General features: G+C 32.7%; 1 protein-coding gene across 1 annotated transcript in view; it reads left to right on the top strand.

Annotated features, from left to right (window-relative positions):
• The window catches only part of LOC106459150 (potassium voltage-gated channel protein eag-like), a gene marked incomplete at its 3' end in the record, with an annotated part of 96,006 nt that overhangs the window by 59,294 nt on the left and 11,088 nt on the right, over positions 1 to 25,624 (top strand). The window contains exons 3-5 of the mRNA XM_022385578.1: positions 11,755 to 11,988; positions 20,313 to 20,441; positions 20,887 to 21,011. Coding sequence (XP_022241286.1) covers positions 11,755 to 11,988; positions 20,313 to 20,441; positions 20,887 to 21,011 — 488 coding nt within the window. The remainder of the gene's footprint in view (positions 1 to 11,754; positions 11,989 to 20,312; positions 20,442 to 20,886; positions 21,012 to 25,624) is intronic.

Genomic DNA, 25,624 nt, shown 5'->3' with positions numbered 1-25,624 from the left:
AGAGAAATTATGCGTCATACTAGATTGGCAAACACAATGAAGTAAAAAATTTCAACAAAATTAGTGAAGCAAGCATTTGTACAGTCTTGTCAGTGTAATAAACAAAAGTGTTTCACACAATACTGAGGATTGAGTTACTGCTATAATACGAATAATTTTTGTATGATGTTACTTGTAATGTACATTGTATTATAAGTTGGAGAAGCAGACAGACCCAGTTCACAACTGGTTTACATAATCTCGAAAATTGAAAACAAATGCAGCCTTTCTAAATCAGAAAATCCTCTAAACACTGGTATACCACATAATAAATCTAAATTGTTTTTGTAACAGAAGTGTAAAGAAGCTATAGAGACTAAAGAGAAAAAACAACAACAATTTATTTAAATACTGGCTGACTACTTTAAGAAGTTTTTCTCCAGTCCTTGCTTAAGAATTTACATTGCATCTGTTTTATTGCTGTATTTTTTGTTTGTTATTGTATCAGATATGAAAACTTTAAGTATTTTGTACGTCAAGATTAACATAAATCAATTTATTCAACTACCTAACTTTTTCAAACTACTTTTTACGTTAATCAACCCAGAAACTACTTTCCTCTAACACATTTGGCGAGGGGGTATCTGGGGGTTGGGTGTATTTCTACGACTATGTATTTTTCATACATAGATCTGCCCATTTTTTTTAGTTCCCGGGATATGAGAGCTTTAGCTTAGTCACAATTAGCTTAGTTTCGTATGTATGAAATACATAAACTGGCTGAAGTGTTGTCAACTTGATTCATATGATAATTGTAACTTTGATGTAATCGTACAAACATTTCAAGAACCAGAAAGTACAGTTCATATGTATCAAATTAAATCTACGAAAAGAACCAACTTGTAGCTTGTTCAGGGTTTTTAGATGGAGCTTTAAATTAACACATTAATTTCTGTACAAAAATTTACTCATTATAGTGAAATGCGTACACAACGATATAGGCAAGCTTTTTCTGACAAGATTTTAGAATGGCATGTAGTGTATTTACTGAAATATACAACTAATAGAAACAGGCTGTAATCCCGTTCTTTCAAGTTCTCAGCATTTGTATTGATATTATATAGTTATGGCCATGCTACTAAAGTTGTCTGTCGCCATCATTAATTTTGATGAAATGACAAGTCGGTGACGGCCAGAGTAGCATCCTACCATCCACCTTCCACACTAACGGATTGACTGTCACTCTCATAACGCACCAACAGCTTAAAATGTACGGAGAATATTTTTGTGGTATCTCACGTATTCCAACTATGCTCATCAGCTCCGAAATACAGAGCTCTACAACATGGAAAATGGGCGCCCCTAATTTCTCAGAAAAACAATCACAGAATCCTTTTCGCTGAAAAAATCAAATCAGCTTGAAAATGTTTCAATTTTGTCATGACAGTACAGCTACAGAGAGTTGAGTACGTTATATTAAACCTATTTTGAATCTGCTAATCACATGACAACCACAGCTGACATAAATTCATGGTAGAATGGCAAGTATCAGAACTACCATTTGACATTGATTAGCAATTAGTATGTAGTGTAATACTACCAAAAATTGATCACTTTTGTGAAGAATGTGTAACAGCACTTTCTGACTACAAATATTCATACGTTCAGAGCATAAAGTTCTGTTTAGATTACGGATTTATAATTTCTACGTTGGAAATATCCTTTTACTTAATGGCGTTGGAAAATAACAAAATATGGATTAAGTTGGTGCACCAGGACCATTAAGAAAGACACCTGAAAAGTTCGTATCTCAGCTGGGGTAACCCAAGTGTGGTGACTTGTAACAGATGAGAATCCACAAATACAAAGTTCAGTGGCAAAAGCAGTTCACGTACTCCAGGGAACAGTATGCAACACAATGAAGAAGGATCTTTGTCTGAAAAACTAACACAAGTCGCGTGTACACAAATTGTTTCCATGATATATCAGATCAGCTATCTCAGACCTCAAGCAGCTGAAGAATGAAACGTGTATTCATGCTATTCCGTACGAATACATACCAGTCAAGTAAGTCTATGGATTTTTGTGTGAACAGTCTGTTGAAACGGGATCTGGAAACCGCTGTTCTCGTATGCGAGATGGCTTTTGAAAAGCATCAGGGAGGAAGTGTGTATTTTAGACATGATTGTCTTACAATGGAGTCTTTTGCAATGAAAACTTCATTACAGGGCTATTAGCAAGATGGAAGTCGTTAGCTACAGCGTGGCCAGATTTGGCAACATGGACTCTTAATGACTTCACATTGACAAAGTGCTCACCATGTACATAACAGCAATATTCACTAAAAAAATTGATGACAAGATAAGTTATTATGGAAAATGCAAATTGCACGTCAAATGCTTTGGCATCATACAAGTAGAACAGAAACAAGCCATAGAGAAAATTGTTTTAAGAAAAACTGAATTATGGAGAATGGGAAATCAGAAAAAAAGTACAGGTCACTGTAAGGATTATAGGAAAATCTATCATTTAAGGTGAAGCTTGCCATTTATATAGTTACAGAGTATCAAGAAACTAAAATTTGGAAAATAATTTATCCTGACTATATATATCATAATGTGTTGTAGTATGTTATGGAAAAACTCCCACCTAACTTCAATTAATATAACCAAATCTGCAAACTTATTCAATATCCTATTGGATGAGAGTACATCAGCCTCAAATTAATCGTGTGTTATCGTATATGTGGAAATTCCATTCGAAGGTATACCATATATCTACTTTTTTGACATAGTGGATATGAAATATTTAACTGGCACAGCGATTTCAGAGGAAATTCTTTCCAGTTCCAACAGGTGTGGTATCAATAATTGGTTTATTGGTTTTGCAACAGTTGGAGCATCAGGTATTGTTTAGTTTGTTTGGAATTTCGTGCAATGCTATACGAGGGCTATCTGCGCTAGCCATCCCTAATTTAGCAGTGAAAGACTAGAGAGAAGGCAGCTGTTCATCACCACCCACCGCCAACGTTTGGGCTACTCTTTTTACCAATGAATAGTGGGACTGACCGTCACACTATAACGCCCCCATAGCTGAAATGGCGAGCATGTTTGGTGGGACGGGAATTCGAATCCGCGACTCTCAGATTGTGAGTCGAGCTTCTTAACCACCTTTCCATGCCAGGCCGAGCAGTAGGTGTACAAGGACTGTAGAAAGGCACAAAAGCAGTTCTTAGTCAGTGGATTAACGATAATTTAGTTATATGAACCATAAGCTTCAGTTTATAGTCCACGATGTCATTCAGACTTTTTAATGGCAGAAGTTATTTTCAGACATTGTCAGTGTTGGTTCTCTTTTTTTTGTTCTAGAAGTCCAAGTAATCAAAAGCAACTTGAGGCTTTTGCTTCTGTTATTTGTGCCCAACTACGTAAGACTGGTCGAGTTTTTGACATTTTCTGGATGTCATCTCATGCGCCTGTAATATCTCACAGTGGAAATATTACCCCACGCTTGAAAAGTATTTGGCAGATGGTACACCGAATATGAAACCAAATTTACTGGTCCAATGGAAAAGTTAAAAAGGCTATTTGTGGTGAGGTTAAGCATCATAAAGAATGCTCTAGAGACCCTAAACATCTTATCACTATCTCTTCAGATTCCACTGCTGTTACTAACAAAAGTGAGGGTCGAGTTGTACTAAAAGCAATATATGCTATGAAATACAGCGTATAAAAACACCAATATAATGAAAGACAAGTGCTCAAGAACAAGTAAATTTAAAGGAGTATTAATTACAGAACCATCCAAAGCCGAAACAATTATCGAATTCCACAGTCCGGTTTTTTTAAGTATTAGCGGACAGCATCGATAAAATATTTGATTATAAAGAGGCCTTGTAAGATGCTGCCTTATAAGATCAGATGAGAATGAAAGGATTGTGTTTTATATGACAAAATCATGAAGTTGTGCAAATGGAATAATATAAAATAAGTTCTTTAAGCTCCCTTACCATAAAGAAGTCCAAAGAATATAGAGATTCGACTTAAAATTTATTATTGGTGCGTCAAAGAATTAACAACGATCTGATTGTAATATACTGCCGTTGGTGTAATTCCTGGTTTGCTGTTGAATGTAAACGTGGATCTAGTGTCATAAACTTTATACTTACGAACAGGAAAAATAAAACGTTGGTAAACACTCTCAACTCCCTGTTGTTCATTTTAATTAATGGTCCTCCCCTTCATGTCTTCCATGCTGAGAAATACTCAGAAATGGGAATCGTAGGTCATCACTCTGAGAGTCACACGGCAGGAATAAAAAGGCAGTAAGCAACTATTCTTCAAAATTTTTCTGTTAAAGGTGCTGAAGATCTAACACATTTTCAAATCGTGGAGTAGCTAATATCAAAAATTTATTACTTGAGCTAACATATTTCTTAGTTTGAAAAATAAAACAGCATGTGGTGATTAACTGTTTTTGTTTGTTTGCCACTAAGTTGCCTATTGCCTAAATGTGGCGTTTTGTTTTCGCTTGAATCATAGACAGGAAATAGTTATGTTGTTTATTTTATGATTTGAAATATTTTAAAGTAAAATTGTAAATATTGCTTTTTGATAATATTAACCAACTGCACAGTTGTATAGATAATCTTATACTTAAACTGCACTGAATTCATTGGCAGCTGTAACCCAAAACAAAAAGGTTAGAGGCCGAAACGTTGAGCTTTTTTATATGGGGTTATAAATCGTATCTTTTATTGTAGTATAGGTTTAACATTCTAGTTAGCACTTCATGCTTTAAGGAATAACGAAAACTATCTTGAAGAAAGTCAAAATAACCCAGAACTAGAGAAGTTCTTATTTTAAGAATGTTCAGTAAAAAACAAGTTTTCTAATCACAGTAGATATCTAGAGATAATTTTCCACGAGATACATTAGAACCATATTACATATTATTTGTTTACGATTTTCCTCCATTACGGAGATCGGAAGAAGTTAGGCACATGAAATTTTATATCCACAACTATGGTTCGTACTAAGAGTTAAACACAGAGAAAATGTATTTAATATTTGGAAAACACCAATCGGTTCATTAGCTGTCTTAAATTACGTTAATACTATTTAAATTAACGCACTTAGCAAGGAAATTGTAATTGTAAGTGATCATCGTAATTCATAAGACGATTAGCGATATGCAGTTATTTGGCCATTATTATATTAACACCATTGAACTGTGAGATAAATTATTACAGCAATATTATAATAGTTTGTGTAATATGTGAATTTTATACTCGCTAATAATATCTAAACGTTAATAAGCAACTAGACTTGTGAAATTGAAGACATATACAGTAATATTTGCTTTTACTTATTTTTTTTAAAAGCAACTAATAATATCAGTACTTGAATTACCATTCTTAAACATTATGTTTCAATCCAATCGTTCAGGAAGAGGAACATAATTTTTAATGAATATTTTTGTCTGAAAGTATGCTTTAAGGTGTTTAAGAAAATAAAATATAAAATTTGTACAAGTGGTTTGTAAATCTTTCTAAATGAGTGTTAAATACGTTTCACTCGTCATATCCAATGCCACAGAAGTTGAGTTTGTCATCTTGCACATAAATGACGATTGAGGGCGCTAAAGCTAGGATGTCGTGGAAAATGCCAAATGATAAATTTTATTTTTTGATAAAAGGTAAATAATGGCACTAAACCTTCACGATATTAATATAGGTGGCCAGATGATTAGGGCGATCGACTCGCAATCTGAGGGTTGCGGGTTCGAATCTCCATCCCACCAAACATGCTCTCCCTTTCAGCCGTGGAGGCGTTATAATGTGACGATCTATCCCACTATTCGTTGGTAAAAGAGTATCCCAACAGTTTGAAACCCGCTGTGAGCAGAAATCAGAGAGCTCGTTGTGAAGCTTTAGGTTTAACAACAAAATTAAAACAGGAAACGTGGTATTTTTTTTGTTATTTGTCTTCTAATTTCACTCTGCAGTAAAGAGGTGGTTCAGCTTCAGTAAAACTCTATGTTTCAAAGAAGTAGTCCAACTTCAGTAAAACTTTATGTTTCAAAGAAGTGGTTCAGCTTCAGTAAAACTCTATGTTTCAAAGAAGTAGTTCAACTTCAGTAAAACTTTATCTTTCAAAGAAGTGGTTCAGCTTCAGTAAAACTCTTTGTTTCAAAGAAGTAGTTCAACTTCAGTAAAACTTTATCTTTCAGAGAAGTGGTTCAGCTTCAGTAAAACTCTTTGTTTCAAAGAAGTAGTCCAACTTCAGTAAAACTTTATGTTTCAAAGAAGTGGTTCAGCTTCAGTAAAACTCACTGTTTCATTATTGATTTTATTTAGAAGGCTAAACATACGAAGTCGAGGGCATGTAAATACGGCAATCGTCATTGCATGAATTAAATTGTGGCGTTAGTGCTTTGTCATATAAAGATTTTCACTAAGCTCATCTATACAGTTGATATTGAGAATGTTTTGAAATGGTTCAATATAACAAGGAAAAATGCTAAGAGGAGAATTAATTCAAATTATGAAAGTGGGTTTCTACTGATTACAAGATAGAAGTATTACATCATTACCAAAAGGCTTATCTAATGTATTATCTATGTGTAATTATATTGATGAACATTTATGTGCAAGGGAACTAACAAGTCTTTATATAGCTTTCATTATATATTATTGCTGATATTTTGAATTATTTTGATAGTCTATACGTTAAAAGGAAATGCACGGTGAATAAAACGGATAATACAATTTCTGTTTCTACCACTTTATGAATGTTAAAGACTGAACGTCGGTCATTTGAAGATAAAGATAATTATGAAAAAAGTTCTTCTGATGCTTTTTAGTTTCCAAGTAACAGATTGTGAAATATACAATTCACTCTGTTTGATATAACTGGTGTTACATAACTTGGTGAGTTTGGTTAGATTTGATTTAAACAAGTATATTTTTTACATTATCTCATTATGGCTTAATTGTGGGCTAACGTGGTGAGTTAGGCTACATTTGATTTAAAGAAGTGTATTTTGCATCATCTAATTAAGAATTACGTGTAAGCCAATTTTTTGAGTGAGGATAGGTTTGATATTAAGAAGTCTATTTTTACATTGAATCATTATGGGTTAAATGTGTGCCTAGAAATATTGCCATTAGATCACCAGTTTCTTTGGGCGGCTGAGATTGCTATGGTCTTGTAAGTGATAACGTAAAAAAACACTAATTATGGTTTTGCTAGACCTCCCACTTAAAGAAATCATTAATAAAAATCATATATTTAAAAAGTAAAGATGTGAAAGTTAAAAACATTTTATAAAATGTTGTTGTACTGATCGATCTGTTCCAAAATACGAAGTCTGTAAGGTTTTGCTGAATATTGACTTGATATTTAACTTAGCTCATCTTCTCTTTGGCTAAGTACACGGTATTTGTATAAATGTTGTTAACGTCTCTCTACGTTACTTATGTGAAATAATCAAGATTTAGGTAATTCTTATTAATCTTTACTATGGGTGTAAGATATAAGGTGTTAAGGAATGGTGCGTAATCATGTTTTCCTTTCTTAAAATACTGCTCTTCACTTGCTCAAATATTTCTCCTCACCTCCTCTGTGGCTTAGCAGTAAGCTTGAGAGCTTATAACGCTAAAAATCTGGGTCTGATATCTGTGGTGAGTACAGCGCAGATAGTTCATTTTGTAACTTTGTGCTTAAACAAGGTAAACAAATATTTGTCCAAAGAAACTCTGAATATGAGTTATCTAAGCACTTAGTCAATTTTCAAAAATTACAACAAAACATGAATCTTTGTTTGCTTTAGGACAAAACTACACATTGGACTATATTTGTTCTCTGTCCACCGCGGAGAATCGAACCCCGGATTTTAGCATTGTAAGTCTGTAAACGTACCGCTAACCCACAGGATGAACCAAACATAAAAGTCAGAAGTGGACTCATAATTAAATCCTGAAGAAATACGCGCTCGTGCCAAAATTTACTATATTCCATTTTATATGGAAATATATTTTCTTAGAAACCTCTTTCAGTATTTTACTTGGAAATTGACTATCCATCTTGTGTTACCTTGAAAATAGCTATCTAATTTTTTCCTTGGAAACTTGTCCAACATGTGGTCGGGGACAACTTAATCTTCAGCTCATGATTGCTTGAATTCATATGTTAAGATACATCTTGAGCTTTTCGTTGTTATATATATATATATAATTTACTTTCAATCTATGTATATATCTATTTCACCTTACGCACCTGCTCATTTCATATGTAAAGGATTAGTTTCATTGATAACATGTGTAAACATTGCAATCTCCCATATTTATGGTTGGCACGTGCTTATACAAAGATTGGGTGGGTTCGTTCTTTTTAGCACGCAAAGTTCATTAAAAAGAATGAGTTGTGACTTTGCAGAAGTCCATGTAATTTCGAAAAAAACAAAACAAAGTAGAATATGCTCTATGATATGATTTTTCTCTTTCATGTTTGGTCTTAACAACTGATTTTGTCTATATTCTATCTACCATAAATCCTGCAATTGTTGACTATATATCTTTCCCCTGATTCGAGGATTATTAACATAGAAAATTAGAACATATTAATGTTGTAAGAGGTAAATCTCGAGCTATTAGATGAACAAGATGTATCAAGATAGAAATTACATCGTTTTAAAGTTCCATTATGTATTAACATAGAAAATTCAATCTTCTAGATAAGCCAACGTGTATTTATTTAGAACGTCAAACGTGTTGCTAAGAAAGACATTTGGATCATCATTCTTAAAATTCAAAGTGTATTAACGTAGTTAGTTTAATAATTTGCAGCATATTAATTTAATGTTTATTAACAAAGAAAGTTAAACCTTCTAAATCAGTCAACGTATATTAACATGAATCACTGAAAGTTAAATGTTTATCTGATTTAAAGTGTATTAACGTAGTAAGATTATTAATCTTAATTTTCCAAGATATACCGATATTAACAAATCGCTCACTTTAATTTTACAAACCATTCCTAACTTATATTGTTCGACCTCCTTAATGAAAACTAGACCATTTATTTAGAATATCTGGCACACCACAAAAAGTTTTATCAAGTGTCTAATATGATTTGTATATTATACAAATCATTGAAGTGACCTGGATTACATATAAGAGCTGTGAGAATATAATACCAAATAACATTACGATTTTTTTTTGTCTTTTATACACTCTAATTTATTGGTAAAATTTATAGCCACATTTTCTCTGCCTTTTTTATTTAGTTTTACATATCACTACTAACTGCCTGCTTCCTTGGATACTTACCAGACTGGAATATCTGTAGAATGTCAATGCTCATGATTGAGAGTAATACTCTTTCAGCCTAGAGATCAGACCTCGCCTCCCAGTGGTTGCTGATTTACCCCAGAGTTTTAACATGCTAGGAGTTAATTATAGAGCAAGAAAAATTCGCGATTATTTCTTTTATGAAATATTGTCACCATTATTTTATAGTGACGAACCAATGATTTGTTGTCCATTATGGTAACGTTTATTTAATCGTGTATGTAAGAAAAATATATTTATAATAACTGAGTTACACGCTTAAGAAATTGCAATGATTCCTGTGTTGTAGTGTCTTTTTTTTCATTTCCAAAATATTTTGTTTCGGGGAAATTTGCTTCTTAGAAAGGTTATTTATGTTCAAATAACGGGAAGACATACAACAAATCTGAGAAAATTAGTACTGGGTTATTTGTGATAAGGATGTTATTACATTAAAATGTATTACTAATTAATTCAGGTTTTTTCTAATCGTAACACATATAGATAGTGAATGTGGCAAAAAAGTAACAAACGCGTAACAGAAAAGTTAATTGGGTGAAAGGTTGATTGTTATAAAAGCCTATATTTTATTTAACAAATTTAAGTTACATTAATTTGAGGCTACATTTCATCAACATGGATGATTCCGTGTAGTGTAGAAAACGGTATTAAAATAAATATATAAACAACGGTTATTAAATCACATTTCGATCCTACGATAACTTTATAATTCACAAGTTTGTAGTACACACCATACATTTCCAAATTGATTAATTCGTAGTACACACCTTTATTTACATAATATAAACTGATTAACTTGTAGTATATATTAATTATTTACATAATATGGACTGATCAATTTGTAGTTAAAAAGTAAAGTTCTTGCCATGCCGATGCTTTCGAACTCTGGTTCTAATGACACAAGCAGGTGAGAAGGGTGACCATTTCCCCTGGACTGGATGCCAGTCTATCACAGCTGATACCTTGGTACCCATCATACAGCTGAGTAAATTGAAACAAGTCTTGCTCAATGACAGAACAGCATGATGCGGCCAGCTTCAAAATTGCAACCGTCCGAATATTAATCCAAAGGACTAAGACACTGAGCCACGCTGGGCCTGTATTACATACCATTTACTTACGTAATATAGACTGATTAATTTGTAGAACACATCATATATTTACATAATACAGACTGATTAATTTGTAGAACACACCATTTATTTCATAATATAGATTGATCAATATGTAACACATACCATTTACTTACGTAATATAGACTGATTAATATGTAACACATACCATTTACTTATGTAATATAGACTGATTAATTTGTAGAACACATCATATATTTACGTAATATAGACTGATTAATTTGTAGAACACATCATATATTTACATAATATAGATTGATCAATATGTAGTACATACCATTTACTTATGTAATATAGACTGATTAATTTTTAGAACACATCATATATTTACATAATATAGATTGATCAATATGTAGTACATACCATTTACTTACGTAATATAGACTGATTAATATGTAGTACATACCATTTACTTATGTAATATAGACTGATTAATTTGTAGAACACATCATATATTTACATAATATAGACTGGTCAATTTGTAGTACACACCAGTTGCTTCCATATATAATATAGTAGTCTATTTTTTTTAGCTTCATAAACTAAAACATATAATCATATTGATGTTAATCTGTAAGAAAATGGTAAAGAATGAATATCTCCAATTTTCAAAGTGGCATGACAGCGAGTGGCTTTTTAGTATAAACATCGTTTCTAAAGACCATTTCTTTGGTAATGAAAAAGATACACATATACTACTAAGAATGGTTGTAAAACGTTATAACTATTAGCGACTAACCGAGGGAAAGACCATTGGGCAGGCTTATGAAATACAACAGACTCCTTACTGTGTCCCGTTTGGCCACTTCCTTCAACAACGGACAGTATTCCAACCCTACCATGATAAACATATTACAAAAGTTACCATAAGACAGCTAAAAAAGCAGTCTAAACAGGAATATGTCACCTTTCTGTATTTCGTAGAGTTTGCAATACGTCGATTCTAGGTTATCATCATATCAAAAAGTGTTCCAATCAGATACTAAGGTGGTCAGTAGGGGAATATTTTCATATCCATGTTTTGTTATTCTACGTTTGTTAATAAACTGATAATTATATATTTCAATTTCCAGTCTGGTTCATTGTGAGATTTTACATCTTAAATACTTAAATACTAAATGAAAAGTGGCATCATTACGTTATAATAGTATAATATGTCTTCTTTTTAAGTCAAAGAAAATTAGAGAACTAACATTAATAAAGAAACGTCATCCTTTGTTAGACGTATAAAATAAAGAAAATATATAAGAACAAAAGACTAACAGTTTCTCTGTTCTTGTATTTTCATAGCTGACTGCAGTTTTCTCCTAGCTAATGCCCAGATTGTGGATTATCCTATCGTTTACTGCTCGGACACTTTCTGTAAGATAGCGGGCTACAATCGGGCAGAAGTGATGCAGAAGTCATGTCGCTGTACCTTCATGTATGGCGATTTAACAGACAGAATTACTATAGCAAAGATTAATCAGTGCCTCGATAGCCAAGCCTTAGACCAGCTCGAAATTCTTCTTTATAAAAAGAATCGTAAGTATAGAAACTAGCATTGTCCTCTGTAATATGAGATCATTCGTCTTTACTCAGAATTATATTAAATGATTCACTTGTCTATTTATGAATAGGAAATATTCTTCATTTGTTTTCATTCCTTTCTCTTTGCAATTCCCCCCCCCACTTTTTTTGCAAATTTCTTAAAGTTTACACGTGCAGAACTAATGTGGGGATATTATCAGTTTGATAACGGTCCAGCTTTCCAAGATGAGAGCTTAGGAAAATCTGGGTCTCATATTTCTTTGAAGCAATCCATTGAAGTAGAGTAGCAATGGAAGTTTAAAAGATTAAAGCAAGAGAAAGCATTTTCTTTCGGGTAATTCAACGAAAGTAAGTTTATTTTACAGCAGTTTTAACACCTAAACATTAATTATATCCCTACCAAAAGTTCCCTAGAGACAATAAAGTAGTCTAAAGGACAGTGCTTTAAAATCTTTGAGTGACTGATTTCATATCATGCTTTTCTTTATTACAATACAGAGTGTTTTCGTTCATTATCAGCTTATTTGACGAGAATTTCACCTTGAAGCATATTACATTATTTGAACGTAAGGGAAACGAAATTCAAATTATAAAATATCAATCTCGGAAAAAAAAAATCATAAACAGATAACGAAAAGATGGAAAGTCGAAAATAAATATTTGAAATTTAATAAATACGTATTAACATGAGAATTATTCAAAGCGCATAGACGACAATCATATGATATTTAACTGTCTAGTGACGACTTGGATACTAAGCTTATATTTCAATGAATGGCAATCTAATATTACAAATACAAAGGAACTGGATATTACTTAATCCATCCTATCGTCTACACAAATCATCATTAGTTATTGTTCTACACATAAAAGAACAATGGAAGAAGGCTTCCATTTTTTGTGCATAGGACGATCCTGAATGAAGGCTTGAAGGTTTCAAAATAAAACCATTTTCCATCCGGAATTTTAAGTTGTTTTAATTGAAATGTGAGGAATATCATGATCGTTGTTTCTCATGTTTTGGAAGCATACTGAGTGACTAGAAGACAGGGGTAAAAAAAAATGTACTGCCATAAAGGGGCTCATTTTGTAATCTAGACTTCTCTCTTCGGAATCTGAAATTCTCTGAGTTAATAAAGTTCTGTATTATTAAATATGGTTTCCAAAAATATAATTCTAGCCCCATTGCAAAGGAAAAAACAACAACAAGAATTCCACTTGCAAGTTTCCAAATATAATATTTTTTAATAAATTAATTGGAAACGAAAATTTGACAAAGTTGACACGCACACAATACTCACTTTTCTTAAGTTTAACATCATGGATGTTTATACACTATGCAATTCATTAAAGTTTAACACTGTGAACACTTATGCAATATGTAACTCACTGAAGTTCAACACTGTGAACACTTATACACTATGCAGTTCACTGAAGTTTAATATCATGAATGCTTATACACTATGCAATTCACACTTATTAATTATGTGATTCACTAAAGTTTAACACTGCAAACACTTATACATCATGTAATTCTCTGATATCTAACGCTGTGAATACTTATACACTATACAATTAAATTGAAATTTAATACTGTGAACGCTTATACACTATATAATTCACTGAAGTTTAACACTGTGAATGCTTATAAACTACGCAGTTCTCTGAAATTACATACTGTGAACGTTTATATACTAAATAGTTTAACACCGTTGACGTTCACGAATCTCTTTACGACTTTACAGAGTTGGAAATAGAAGGCACTCTCGCCCATCATATGAGATTTCGAAACTCAATGTTCTTATAGTGCAGCATTTCTTAAGAGTTTTGTTTGGATTGGTGTATATGGTTGTGTATTTTTTCATGTTCGTTATAAGCTTCTTGTTGTCTTACAATGGTTTGGTCTGTTATTTCATTGGTTGTAGTGTCCAGGGTCACTGATGAGGAGTGGAATTCTCCGAAACTAGTCTGGTTCAAGACACACACCCAATGAACGTATAGACCATTCCAAGCTTTTACTTGTTCTTAAACAATGTTTAAACAAATCTATTTAATGAACAGAATTATATTATTATCGTTGAAACACTGTCTTTACGTCTCCTCATCAGCGCTCGATCTCTGAGCCTAATGATTCTGTCACGCCCAACCAAACCACACGTCATGTTCAGCATTTCCACCTTTTTAAGTGACTATTTACTGTTTAATTCAGAGATGTTGATAATTCTCCGTTTTTCAATACAGAACGTCTAAAACTTTGCGTGAAACGGGAATGATCGGTCAGATCAGTTTAGTATTCTAGCCACTGGCAATGTTTTATATGTGCCACGTGATTATAAGAGTTCGTGATGAAACAAGCTAAAAGTGATTAATTACTATGTGTTATTGGTTGGAATATACAGCACGAGCTTTAATTCTTCTTTTATATAAAAGTTGTACACGATCTTCAGAATTCATTGTGGAAAAGTAATTACGTAAAGTTAAATGGTGACTCAACAAAGCTAAGAAAAAATAAGTAGCCTTACATATAACATTTGTTCTGTTTCGAAAAGTTAGTGAAAGTTGTAAAATATACCTTGTTTTATTGATCATTCAGTTGAACGATGTTTTATTTGTCATACCTCAGTTTGTTTGTTTGTTATTAAGCACAAAACTACACCATGGGTTATCCGTGCTGTGCCCACGTCGAGTACTGAAACCCGGTTTTTAGTGGTGTGAATTTTTAAATGGATAGAGAAAAATAGATAATTATGATAAACAGTATCTGTTTATCCATCCATCTATCTATATCGCATGCAGCCAGTGGGTGAAGTCTTAATGTTCCAAAGAAGCATTTTATATGGAAAGAGAGAATTGTTTGGAATTGAACATGACCAACTTTTATCAAGGAAAGTGTGTTGCAGTCTTTAGCGACAGTATTCTTGTCACTGTCGAATGCATAAAATAAGATGTTGCTTTCATTGTCATTTTACAGAACAAGACACACGGTAGCGTGTCGTGCGACCAAAACAACCTGCAGGTCACACAGAACTAATAGCTTAGCGATATGCCACCTTCTGTAGCCCGGACTGTGGTAATCCAAACTATCATATATTTTTAGAGAACGTGCTCTACTAGAATCTTACTTCACAGACCAAATTTCGAGGCAATCCATTAAAAAATACACGAGTTATAAAATCTCCAATTTCGATTGAATTTTTCCATTTTTTTTCTTCGCACCGAAAGTACGGAACTTTATTTGATAGAAAAACACACTTAACTTTTATGGATTTTTTCGACTTTCGTAGACTGATAGATCTTTTCAACTTAGAATTAGCAGTCTCATTTTATGTAAATATAAGCCACATGTGCAAAGTTAATCAACAAAAACCGCTCATATTTAACGAAAATTTTTGCGCACGCCTACGCAAAAAGTCACATGAGCTATTGGTCTAACATTTTACTGCAGCTCCACCTAAGAGCAAAAGTAGACCGTTTTTAGTTGTTGTTGTTGTTCGGATTAAAAACGGCTGATTTAGAACAGCAAAACTATAGAGTGAAAGGACGTGGAGGTGCGCAAGTATTGATTATGCCAAGCAAACTAGATTAGCAGTTTCTAGCTCCACTTTTCAAAAGAATCATACTAGTAGACGGTTATTATTGACCATTCATTGAAACCTTTTAAGCACATATTTACAAAATTTTATAAAATTATCCTAATCAAAGAGCGTTTAGTATCAAGTGATATCAGCTTAAGCAATTAGCATAACAAATTTATGCTTGATACGGCTGTACCAGTACATGCAGGTGATGACATGAAACTGTTAATCTATTTTCCATGGGGTTTATTAACACTGTTTTAGAGAGGAAAACTATCATCATACATTATCTGGTTGGTTCTGTAAAGTATAGGTCTGTTCCAAATAATAGGGTTGCGATCCTAAAGCTATTGTTGGTTACTATCGAGTGTCACTTTCTTACTTGCTGTGGTTTGTTGGTGGGTGTTGACAAAATGTCATGAAATCTAATCAGAAACAATTTGGGTGGGGGAAAAAAAAAAAGGGTGTGGCCAAAAAGGATTCGGTGTGCGACTTAAAAGAATGAAATCAAAATTGCTGGTTAAGCTGGTAGCTACTCTTATAGCATTGATAAAAAAATTTTACAGCAACTTTCATTTATTAGTTAGCTAGTTCGCGTATTTTATTTTACTCATAATCATGCCCCAAGCTGAATAAAAAAAACGCGGCCTGGCTAGCTAATGAATGAATATTTGCTGTAAAATTCTTATCAATACTGTAAGTGTAGCTAATAGTTTGGCCGCCAATTTTGATTTCATTCCTTTAAGTCGCACGCTGGATCCTTTTTTGGCCGTACCTTTTTTTTTTTTTACATCTAAGATGTTTTTGATTAAATTTACCTTAGATCATTTCATTACAACCTTCACAGGAAACAAAAATCTGTATAAATACAAATTTATACACACACAAATACGTTAAATTTATTGACTGTAGAAATAAGTACTTATTTTATAATTACGCAAGTAACTGCTGAATTAGGGACGGTTAGCGCAGATGGCCCTCGTGTTGCTTTGCGCGAAATTTACACGAGGGCTATCTGCGATAGCCGTCCCTAATTCAGCAGAGAAAAACAAGAGGGAAGGCAGCTAGTCATCACTATCCACCGCCAATTCTTGGGCTACTCTTTTACCAACGAATAGTGGGATTGACCGTCACTTTATAACGCCCACACGGCTGAGAGGGCGAGCATGTTTGTTGGGACGAGGATTCAGACCCTAACCACCTTGCTATGCCAGACCTGCCTTGCGTAAAGTAACAATATAAAAATGCTTGAAAATCCATACAGAATATTATTTTTTAATAGCGATGAGTTAAACATTTCACATAGTTATTACACAATCAACGAATGTTTCTGATATTGGAAATATCCATAATTACTACTGTTGTATCTTGCAGATATTACACTTCTAGTTCGCTTTCAATTTATGTGCTTTGTTTGGCGACAGAAAGTTTGGAGTTTTTCAAAGGGCGTTACTTTCTCACAACGGGACTCAGACAAGGGTGGTATATATTAGTTTAATGAGATTTGTATTTCTCTTGGTTACCTTTCGACGAAGAAAATCGCTCAAGTAAACAACTTCATTTCTCCATATTCTAGCAGTGCAGGGAACTAAGAACTGGTTACTGGACGTGCTCTTTTGCATTAGAGATAGGTGCGACTTCACTCGTGATGTCCCAAAACTATCTTTTCTGTCGGCGATTCGTGTAATGGCATGTGGCTTCCCCGCCCCGAAGCTCAAGTGTGTATGGTTTTATGCCACATGTGCAAAGTTCATGGCATGAACAACCTGCCTTTGGTGCAGGTGTTTGTATTATTGGTTTTTAATCCAATAAAGGGTTTGTTCACATTCTCTCCATTCTCTCACTCATCGACTATAAATGTTTCTCTTTTTTTATTGTTGCATTGTGTTTATAATCTGATTATGTTTTGTCATTATATATTTTTGAGTTTTAAATCCTTCTTTGTTGACAAACGCAGTCGCAGTTCATAAAGTAATGAAACTCTACACTGCGATATAATATTCGTTGGATTCCTGGTAGGCGGACCCGAAATGTTGCTCTACGAGAAATCCGTGTACTGAAAAATAACACACTTTGTACATGTTGTATTTCCACATTACAAAGTTTATTTATTTGCTTATCCTTTATTTTACATACTTTGTTGAATCAGATTTAATTTCTAATGAAGATGAGCCAAATTCACTGGATTACATTCATCTCATGAACATACAATTTATTTATGAAACCTGTTGATGCAAATCTTTATTCATATATTTGTATAATAATAATTATAAATCATGGCCATTGGACTAGGTCAAGTTTGCATAATGAAAAAAATATTCAGGTATATTAAACATTATTACAATCGGCTAGCATCATCAGTTACCTTCAAGCAACAAAGTATATCAAAATCGTCAGTTCCTTTCATGTAATACACTACATCAGCATCTCTCTTCATTCAACAAACTTTCTTGGCATCTTCAGTTCCTTACACATAATAAACTATATTCACACCACTAGTTCCTTACATATAACAAACTATATTAATATCACCAGTTCCTTTCGTGTAACAAACTATATAAGCATCTTCAGTTTCTTACACACAATAAACTATATCCACACCACTATTTCCTTACATATAACAAACTATATTAATATCATCAGTTCCTTTCGTGTAACAAACTATATAAGCATCATCAGTTCCTTTGATGTAGCAAACTACATCAGTATCATGAGTTACATTTATATAACAAGCTATGTTAACATCATTACTTTCATACATGTAACAAACAGTATGGGAATCATCAGCTCTCTTTATGTAAAAAGCTACTTCGGCATAATAAGTCTATTTATCGTAACAAAATATATCGGCATCGTCAGTTCCCTTCGTGTAATGAATTATATTGGCAGATTCAGTTCCTTAATGTAACAAACTATATTCGCATCACCAGCTCCTTTCATGTAACAAACTATACCGATATTATCAGTTCTGGTCATGTAACAAAATATATCGGCATCATCAGTTCGCTTCACGTAACAAACTACATCAGCATCATTAATTCCTTTCTTGTAACAAGCTATATAGTTATCTCCAGTTCCCTTCATGTAACAAGCTATTACGACATCATTAGTTCAGTAATATATCAAGAAATCGTATAATATTTTGAGCTCTGTGTCTTTGTATGTTGCTTTGGTAGTATATAGATTTGTATTAATTTACCTGCACTTTGTTAACACCCTGTGTACTTCATTTTTCATTTTGAGGAGCCCAATCTATATTTAGGCAAATACCTTTTTGTTTCTTGTCAGGACTGTCGTTTCAGATTAAAATGAGTTTTTTAAATATATAATTGAAACATTAAGAGTAATTCATTATGAACCTTTTCATTTCTGCTTCGCGAAAGTTTCAGAAACAACATTTGTTTTTCTATCGAAACTGACAAAATATTTCGAATAAATCAAGTAAAATATACATTTTTTCCTTGTAATTTGTTCTCTGGAGGAGTATGATTTGTAGCTGTTTGTAGTTGTTTAGTTAAGTGATTAGACCACAGATATACAAGTACATGGTGTTAAAATGTTATTTAACCAATCCATTACTCAACACAACTGCTTTTATATCACAAACGTTAATGTATCCGACAGGGAGGAATGCATTGTATCGCTTTTCTAATATCATAATTAGCATTTTTTGCAACTTTAAGTTTATTTAATGTTTGTTTCTTTGTTTTTTTCATTAAAGAACTTATGCTTTAAACACCGATTGACAAAATCAAAAATGGCTGTCTGCTTACAATCAATTATTTTGTTGTTTTCTCTTTTCTGGCAAGTCTTAAATACGTACAACAAACCCCCACCATATTATCATCAAAGCTGTCCTTTTCTTGTCCTTGTCTCTGACTGACCGTACCTTTATATATATTCTCTGGATAAGTAAGACATAAGAAGTTACTACTTAATTATCTGTGTATTTTATAGTTATTTTTACACGCCTATACTTAATGATGCGAAACCCTAGAAACATTTACTACTTCACATTATCATTATGAAAATAAACTAGATTTAAAACCACATATCTTCTTGTACAGTTGGAATTTCGTGTTGTTTTCATTCCAATATATAACAATGTACTTTTCACATAATTGTAAGATTTTGTGGATGTTTTTAAGAGATTAGTTAACTTTTTTTTTTACTTATCCCGAATGACAATGCACCATCTTGGTAATATAACATACATCTTGATGTTTTAAGGGTAACGTACATTTTTTCCTAAAAACCCAGAGACCTAAGATTCTGTATCTATTAGCGTAGAAATTTGTTTGAATACTTTATATCCTGTGTGTGGCTGCTTATCTTGTATTCCACTATAGCATCTACTCCTTGATAATTATATGACAATACACTTCATTTTTCATCTATAGTTACTATGGTAACATTTTCTATAGATCTTTATATAGTTACTATTTCTTAATGTTTCCATGTTAACATTTTCTATACATCTTTATATAGTTACTATTTCTTAATGTTTCCATGTTAACATTTTCTATACATCTTTATATAGTTATTATTTCTTGGTTTTATGGTAGCTCCCTATGAACTATTATTATGTTCTAGAGACCTGCGTATGATTTGTGGTACCTTACTCTTGATGTAACTGTATAAATACTATTCGTTACTGTTTCTATAGTAACACAAAATTCTGCGTTTTCCGTATAGGTGTTAATCTTTGATATCTAAAGATGACTTGTTTAAATCTATATACAGACACTCCACTATGGCTGTTACTCCACATTGCTCCTATAAAAAACGAAAAAGATGTTGTAGTGCTGTTTCTCCTGACATTCAGGGACATCACAGCCTTGAAACAACCTTTAGAAGACGATGCCAGCAAAGGTAAGCTCGAAGTAATCAAATTATCAATAAAACCGTGCACTGAATGTAACACAGAATTGTGCTATATAAAGATGAACTAACTTAAAATATACAGTAAATTAAGTATACTAAATTTTCATAAGAACATATACAGCTTAGATCAAAGTATAATATGTAAAGCTGAGAAGACATTTATCAGGCCATTGAAGTATGTTACATAACCGTTGTCCATTTTCAAAACGATAACGATTCACAGTGTAATTTCCACTTTTCTATATTTTTTGATATCACCATCTCATGATATGTAATTACAACTGTCATAGCTTTAAACAGCTTCGTGGAGTTTATAATTATTAGAAGATTGGTTTTAAATGTACTGTGGCTTTTATAGATTTAAAGTACTTAAAAATGTGTGTGCGAAAACTCAAAATGCTTCAAACACCATCAAATATTAAACACATTCTAGGTCTCAGCAAGTTTGCTCGACTAGCACGATCTGTCACAAGGAGTCGCTCTGTTTTTGTCCAGCAGTTCTCCTCTCACCTGCCCGTCGTCAAGTCAGACAATGCCAAACAATCGCAGATTACACACGTGAGTATTAGCTCTAAGTTAATAATTCGGACTGGCATACAATTCTGACACATTTTCCAAAGTTAATACACATAATTATGATGGATTGTAGATATTAAACATTGATGCACATAAGCGTTTGAAATTAAATATCTATGAAATTCCACTATTTTCGATAATAATAATAAATATAATATTATACTGTTGTTACTACTACTACCTTATGAATGAAACCACATGAACTAGTTTCCTTAAAAATAATATTAACAAGCCGCCCTGTTTTAGATAACAGATTCAGATCAAAAATCAATAGCAGTAAAAGAAAGAAAAGTCACTGCTTAAAATACAAAAGTGTCATGTCTTTTTTTATATAAAGTATACCCTTTTGAATTGAATAATAAAGTAGTTCAAACATATTTTAAGGTTTCTCGTTATTTATGATAATATATGGATACTTATATCTAAGTCTCTCAGTGGCACAGCGGTATGTCTGCGGACTTATAACGCTAGAAACCAGATTTCGATACCCGTGGTGCCCAGAGCACAGATATCCTATTGTGTAGCTTTGTGCTTAATTAGAAAACGAAATAAACAAAAAAACATATATTTGATTTATATGAAACACTAGGTAAAGGTATTTTTGAAAGTATCGGTTACTAACCTGCTCAGAACCTTGTGATAATCTTATAAAGAGCGAGATGCTCGTTTGTTTGTTTTGAATTTCGCGCAAAGCTACACGAGGGCTATCTAAGCTAGCCGTCCCTAATTTAGCAGCGTAAGACTAGAGGGAAGGCAACTAGTCATCACCACCCGCCGCCAACTCTTGGGCTACTCTTTTACCAACGAATAATGGAATTGACTGTCACATTATAACGCCCCCACGGCTGAAAGGGTGAGCATGTTTGGCGAGACGGGGATTCGAACCGGGGATCCTCAGATTATGAGTCGAGTGCCCTAACCACCTGGCCATACGAGCGAGATACACTTCTCAAAGGCGAAAAAACCTGTAATTAATGTTTCTAATCAACATTCAAGAATTCGTTGATCGTTAAGAAGAATAAATTTTAGGCATAAGACAAAAAGAAATGTTCAGTGTTTTTGTAGTTAATAAATTAATAACTTTATTTATAATTCTGAAGCAACTAAGTTATAGAATGCCAATAATGTGAAAGTCAAACATCTTATTTCTATAAACAAGAAAATATGGCTTTAAACAAACACTAAATATATAGCAATTTTAAGTATAAATTTCCTTTACTTAAAACAGAATAACATATTTGTTTATATAATGCATGTTAATATACAGGATGTTGAGTTATCTAGACAACTATTATGTATAAAATAATCACAATGTTTGTAAGTATCTCAGATAATTTGTGAAACATTTTAAAAGCAGATTTTTGATCTTCACATAACACTGATAGATCACCTTTGTTTTCTAAGTCACAAAAAACATAAGGTTTTATTGCACCATTCAGTTTGCATTATGTTTATGCAAACTATGACCAGATTTATTGAGTAACAATATCAATGTATTATTTTGTATGATTGGCTAAACTAGGTATGTTAAAATGATTTACTTACAAAAACTAAATATTCTTCACCTTGTAACAGAAGGCTGTATAGGATAGTCATTTGGAGTTTGACTTTAAATCCAGTTACAAATAGATTTATATTACATCCAAGTATGCAGTAGCGAATGGAGTACACAAGTCAATAACTCGAGGAAGTTTACAGTTGGAGTAAAAAATTGATTCAGAAACTGAGACAAAAAACAGACAACGCTTTAAGTCTCTCAAAACGAGCTCAGTCAGTTTGACCGACTACGTGACTTCTGTGTGCTCGTTTAAAGTCTTTATAGATTTAATACTTCGAACTTTCAATATAGTGTGTATATCTTCACAAAATTTGGCAGTCTTTTGGTTAACATTACAAGTCTTTCACATACAAAAAAGTGAAGTATTTTTAAAAAACTAAAATAAAGATTTGTCCATGAATATATTGAGTATTGTTTTGAATAGTTCGTGTGCAAAGTAATTTTTCATCTTAAGATTAAAAATACTTTTCTTCATCTCAAATTTCCTGTTGCTATTCATGTTATATTTTTCAGTAAAAACTTTATATTTCATTTGTTATTTTCTCTACCCTATTTCATAACTACAAAAAAAACTAAATAAATTTAAATTACCCTTTTTTTCTTTTAGGGATGACTTCAAATTGTAACATGAAACTACGTTCGTTTATCCTATATAGCTTTAAGCTTGTAACAGTATACATCTATTTATAATTAAATTTCATTGTCCTTTTGATTGTCCTATGAACCGTGCCTAACTACTATTCGCGCCATTATAAGTTGTAAATCACTCGGGGAACAGGCAGCTCACGTTACGCTATGGTAATAACGGCCGAATAATAGTTTCCATGATTATCTATTTTACCATAATATTAATACTAACTACTTTATTCATTATTCCTATTTCATCACTATGTTATATGTGTTTATACTTTCTCAATAATTACGGTTATGAGTATATGCATTACCTTTTTGTTAATCATTACCATTAATCAAATCAGCATATTCATTTATATTACCAAAATCATACGACTTTTTTTATATTTACCCCTCATATTAATTCAAACAACAACATTTTAATCACAATACTGAACGCTGAACTATAATTCTTTTTACATACAAAAGCAAACAAATCATCCATTATAAAATTATTTCATCCAATAGTTATTACATTTGCATATATCATCCAACAATAACTTTTCCATTATCATATGAATATGTCATAAGATATAATTCATATTATTCAATTTAAAACAATCGGTCAGAAAAATAAAACTAAAATGTAATTCGTTGTGTATCATTCATTAAAGTGAACCATATAATAAAACGAGCTCAACATAATTGTGTTTCATTGCTAAGGTTACATATCATCAGACTTACTCGCCATGCAATACATTAAAATATGATAACATTTTCAAAATATGCCATAAAATAATTACATCAATATAAGTTAATAAAGTTCAACTACCACTTATTTATATGAAATGAAAACTCAGATAATTTAATACTAATAAAATAGAAATTAAGAAAACGCAGTTCCTTCTTCTTCTCAGCTGGCTCCTTGGTGTTTTTCCTAGAATTCATTCCGGAAGAATTGGAATACCATGTTATTGATGTTTATAATACATTCTTACAGTACACAGGTTTTCCATTTTGTACAATGTTCAAAGGGGTCTATATGATAGTCACAGTAAATATGGGCGTCATGTGTTAAATAACAGTATGTGGGGCAAGATTCACACACACTAATCCCGTAATTCAACTGATCGTGCACATTTTTCTAAACCTTTGGAATATAACTTCGTATAACCATCTCTGATGCTTCTGCAAATGTCTATTGAGTCACTGAAATTATATCGTCTTTCCGCCAACTGAATTACGTGTAGGTATGCTACACACCAGTCTACATGCCTTATGTCTACCTTACTCAGCATTTTCTCAGGGAATGGGGCTCTAAAACTTATGTGCCCATCCATCCAGTGAATTATGGATAGCCCTTTGATGATGTAGATGCTAGCCACAATTTCAGCCTTGTCTTTTCTCTTCCTGTAATTGTATCATATAGAGTTAGACTAAACCAAAACATTGTCAACATAACAGTACCTTATATCATGGTTCCTGTTTCGCTTCCTGTTCGAACTGTTCCAATACGTTCATGATCGATTCTGAGTTCTCTTTACAAATTTTGGCTTTATTCTACTTCACTCATGCACCTAACTAATTCATTAACTCCAGTCACGTCATCATCGAATATCCTTTCTCTTGTTAGTTCTCGCATTATTGGTTCTCCTTCCATCAATAATTAAACTAATCCTATTGATTTTGATTTATAACAGTTATAAGTTGCTAGCCTCATCGGTTCATTAAGCTAACCTGATTTTGTCATCAGTCTATACAATTTGTCTACAGCCTAATTAGATGGTTCACATTCGTTTAGTTGAATCACTTCAGTAGCCTCTGAATAAGACAACCCTTTGTTGCCTGGTTATTTTCTCCTTTTCTTTTTGAATGTATATAGACCATCTAATTTTAATAATCTAATCAAAGCCAATTTGTCACATGATTTGTAAAACAGTATGCCTGCTAGAACAACTATTAAGCATGGTGTTACAAGAGCTGAATAAGTTATCTTCCATTTATCAAATCTGTAGCTACTATGCGTACTGAATAAATTCCCGAATTAGGGTCGCATCCTCAAATGGGTTCCTCTATGCATCTTAACATGTTCTCTTCCATCATTTCTAAATTTGGATGCTGATCATTAGGAATAGTGATATACGATTTTATATTTTTGATAACTTTGGTCCGATATCACAACACTATTTTTAAAAACTGATAATTCTAATAACAACTCACATATTTCATCGTGATACTTTCAAACGAGTTTCTTATAATTTTCAACTAACCCCGTCTGCGTTACTTTTAATACTTTCATGATTTCTACTCCCTGATTCGTAAAGGTTATTACTTCAGTATCCATTCTCCAAATGCTTACACTAGTCGTAGTGTCAAATGATTGCTCAAACGTTACCAGTTCCTCTTGTAATTGGACTAATAACTG

This window comes from Limulus polyphemus, unplaced genomic scaffold (genome assembly GCF_000517525.1).
Source record: "Limulus polyphemus unplaced genomic scaffold, Limulus_polyphemus-2.1.2 Scaffold568, whole genome shotgun sequence".
Classification (NCBI taxonomy): domain Eukaryota; kingdom Metazoa; phylum Arthropoda; class Merostomata; order Xiphosura; family Limulidae; genus Limulus; species Limulus polyphemus.
This window is presented reverse-complemented; position numbering and strand designations above follow the sequence as displayed.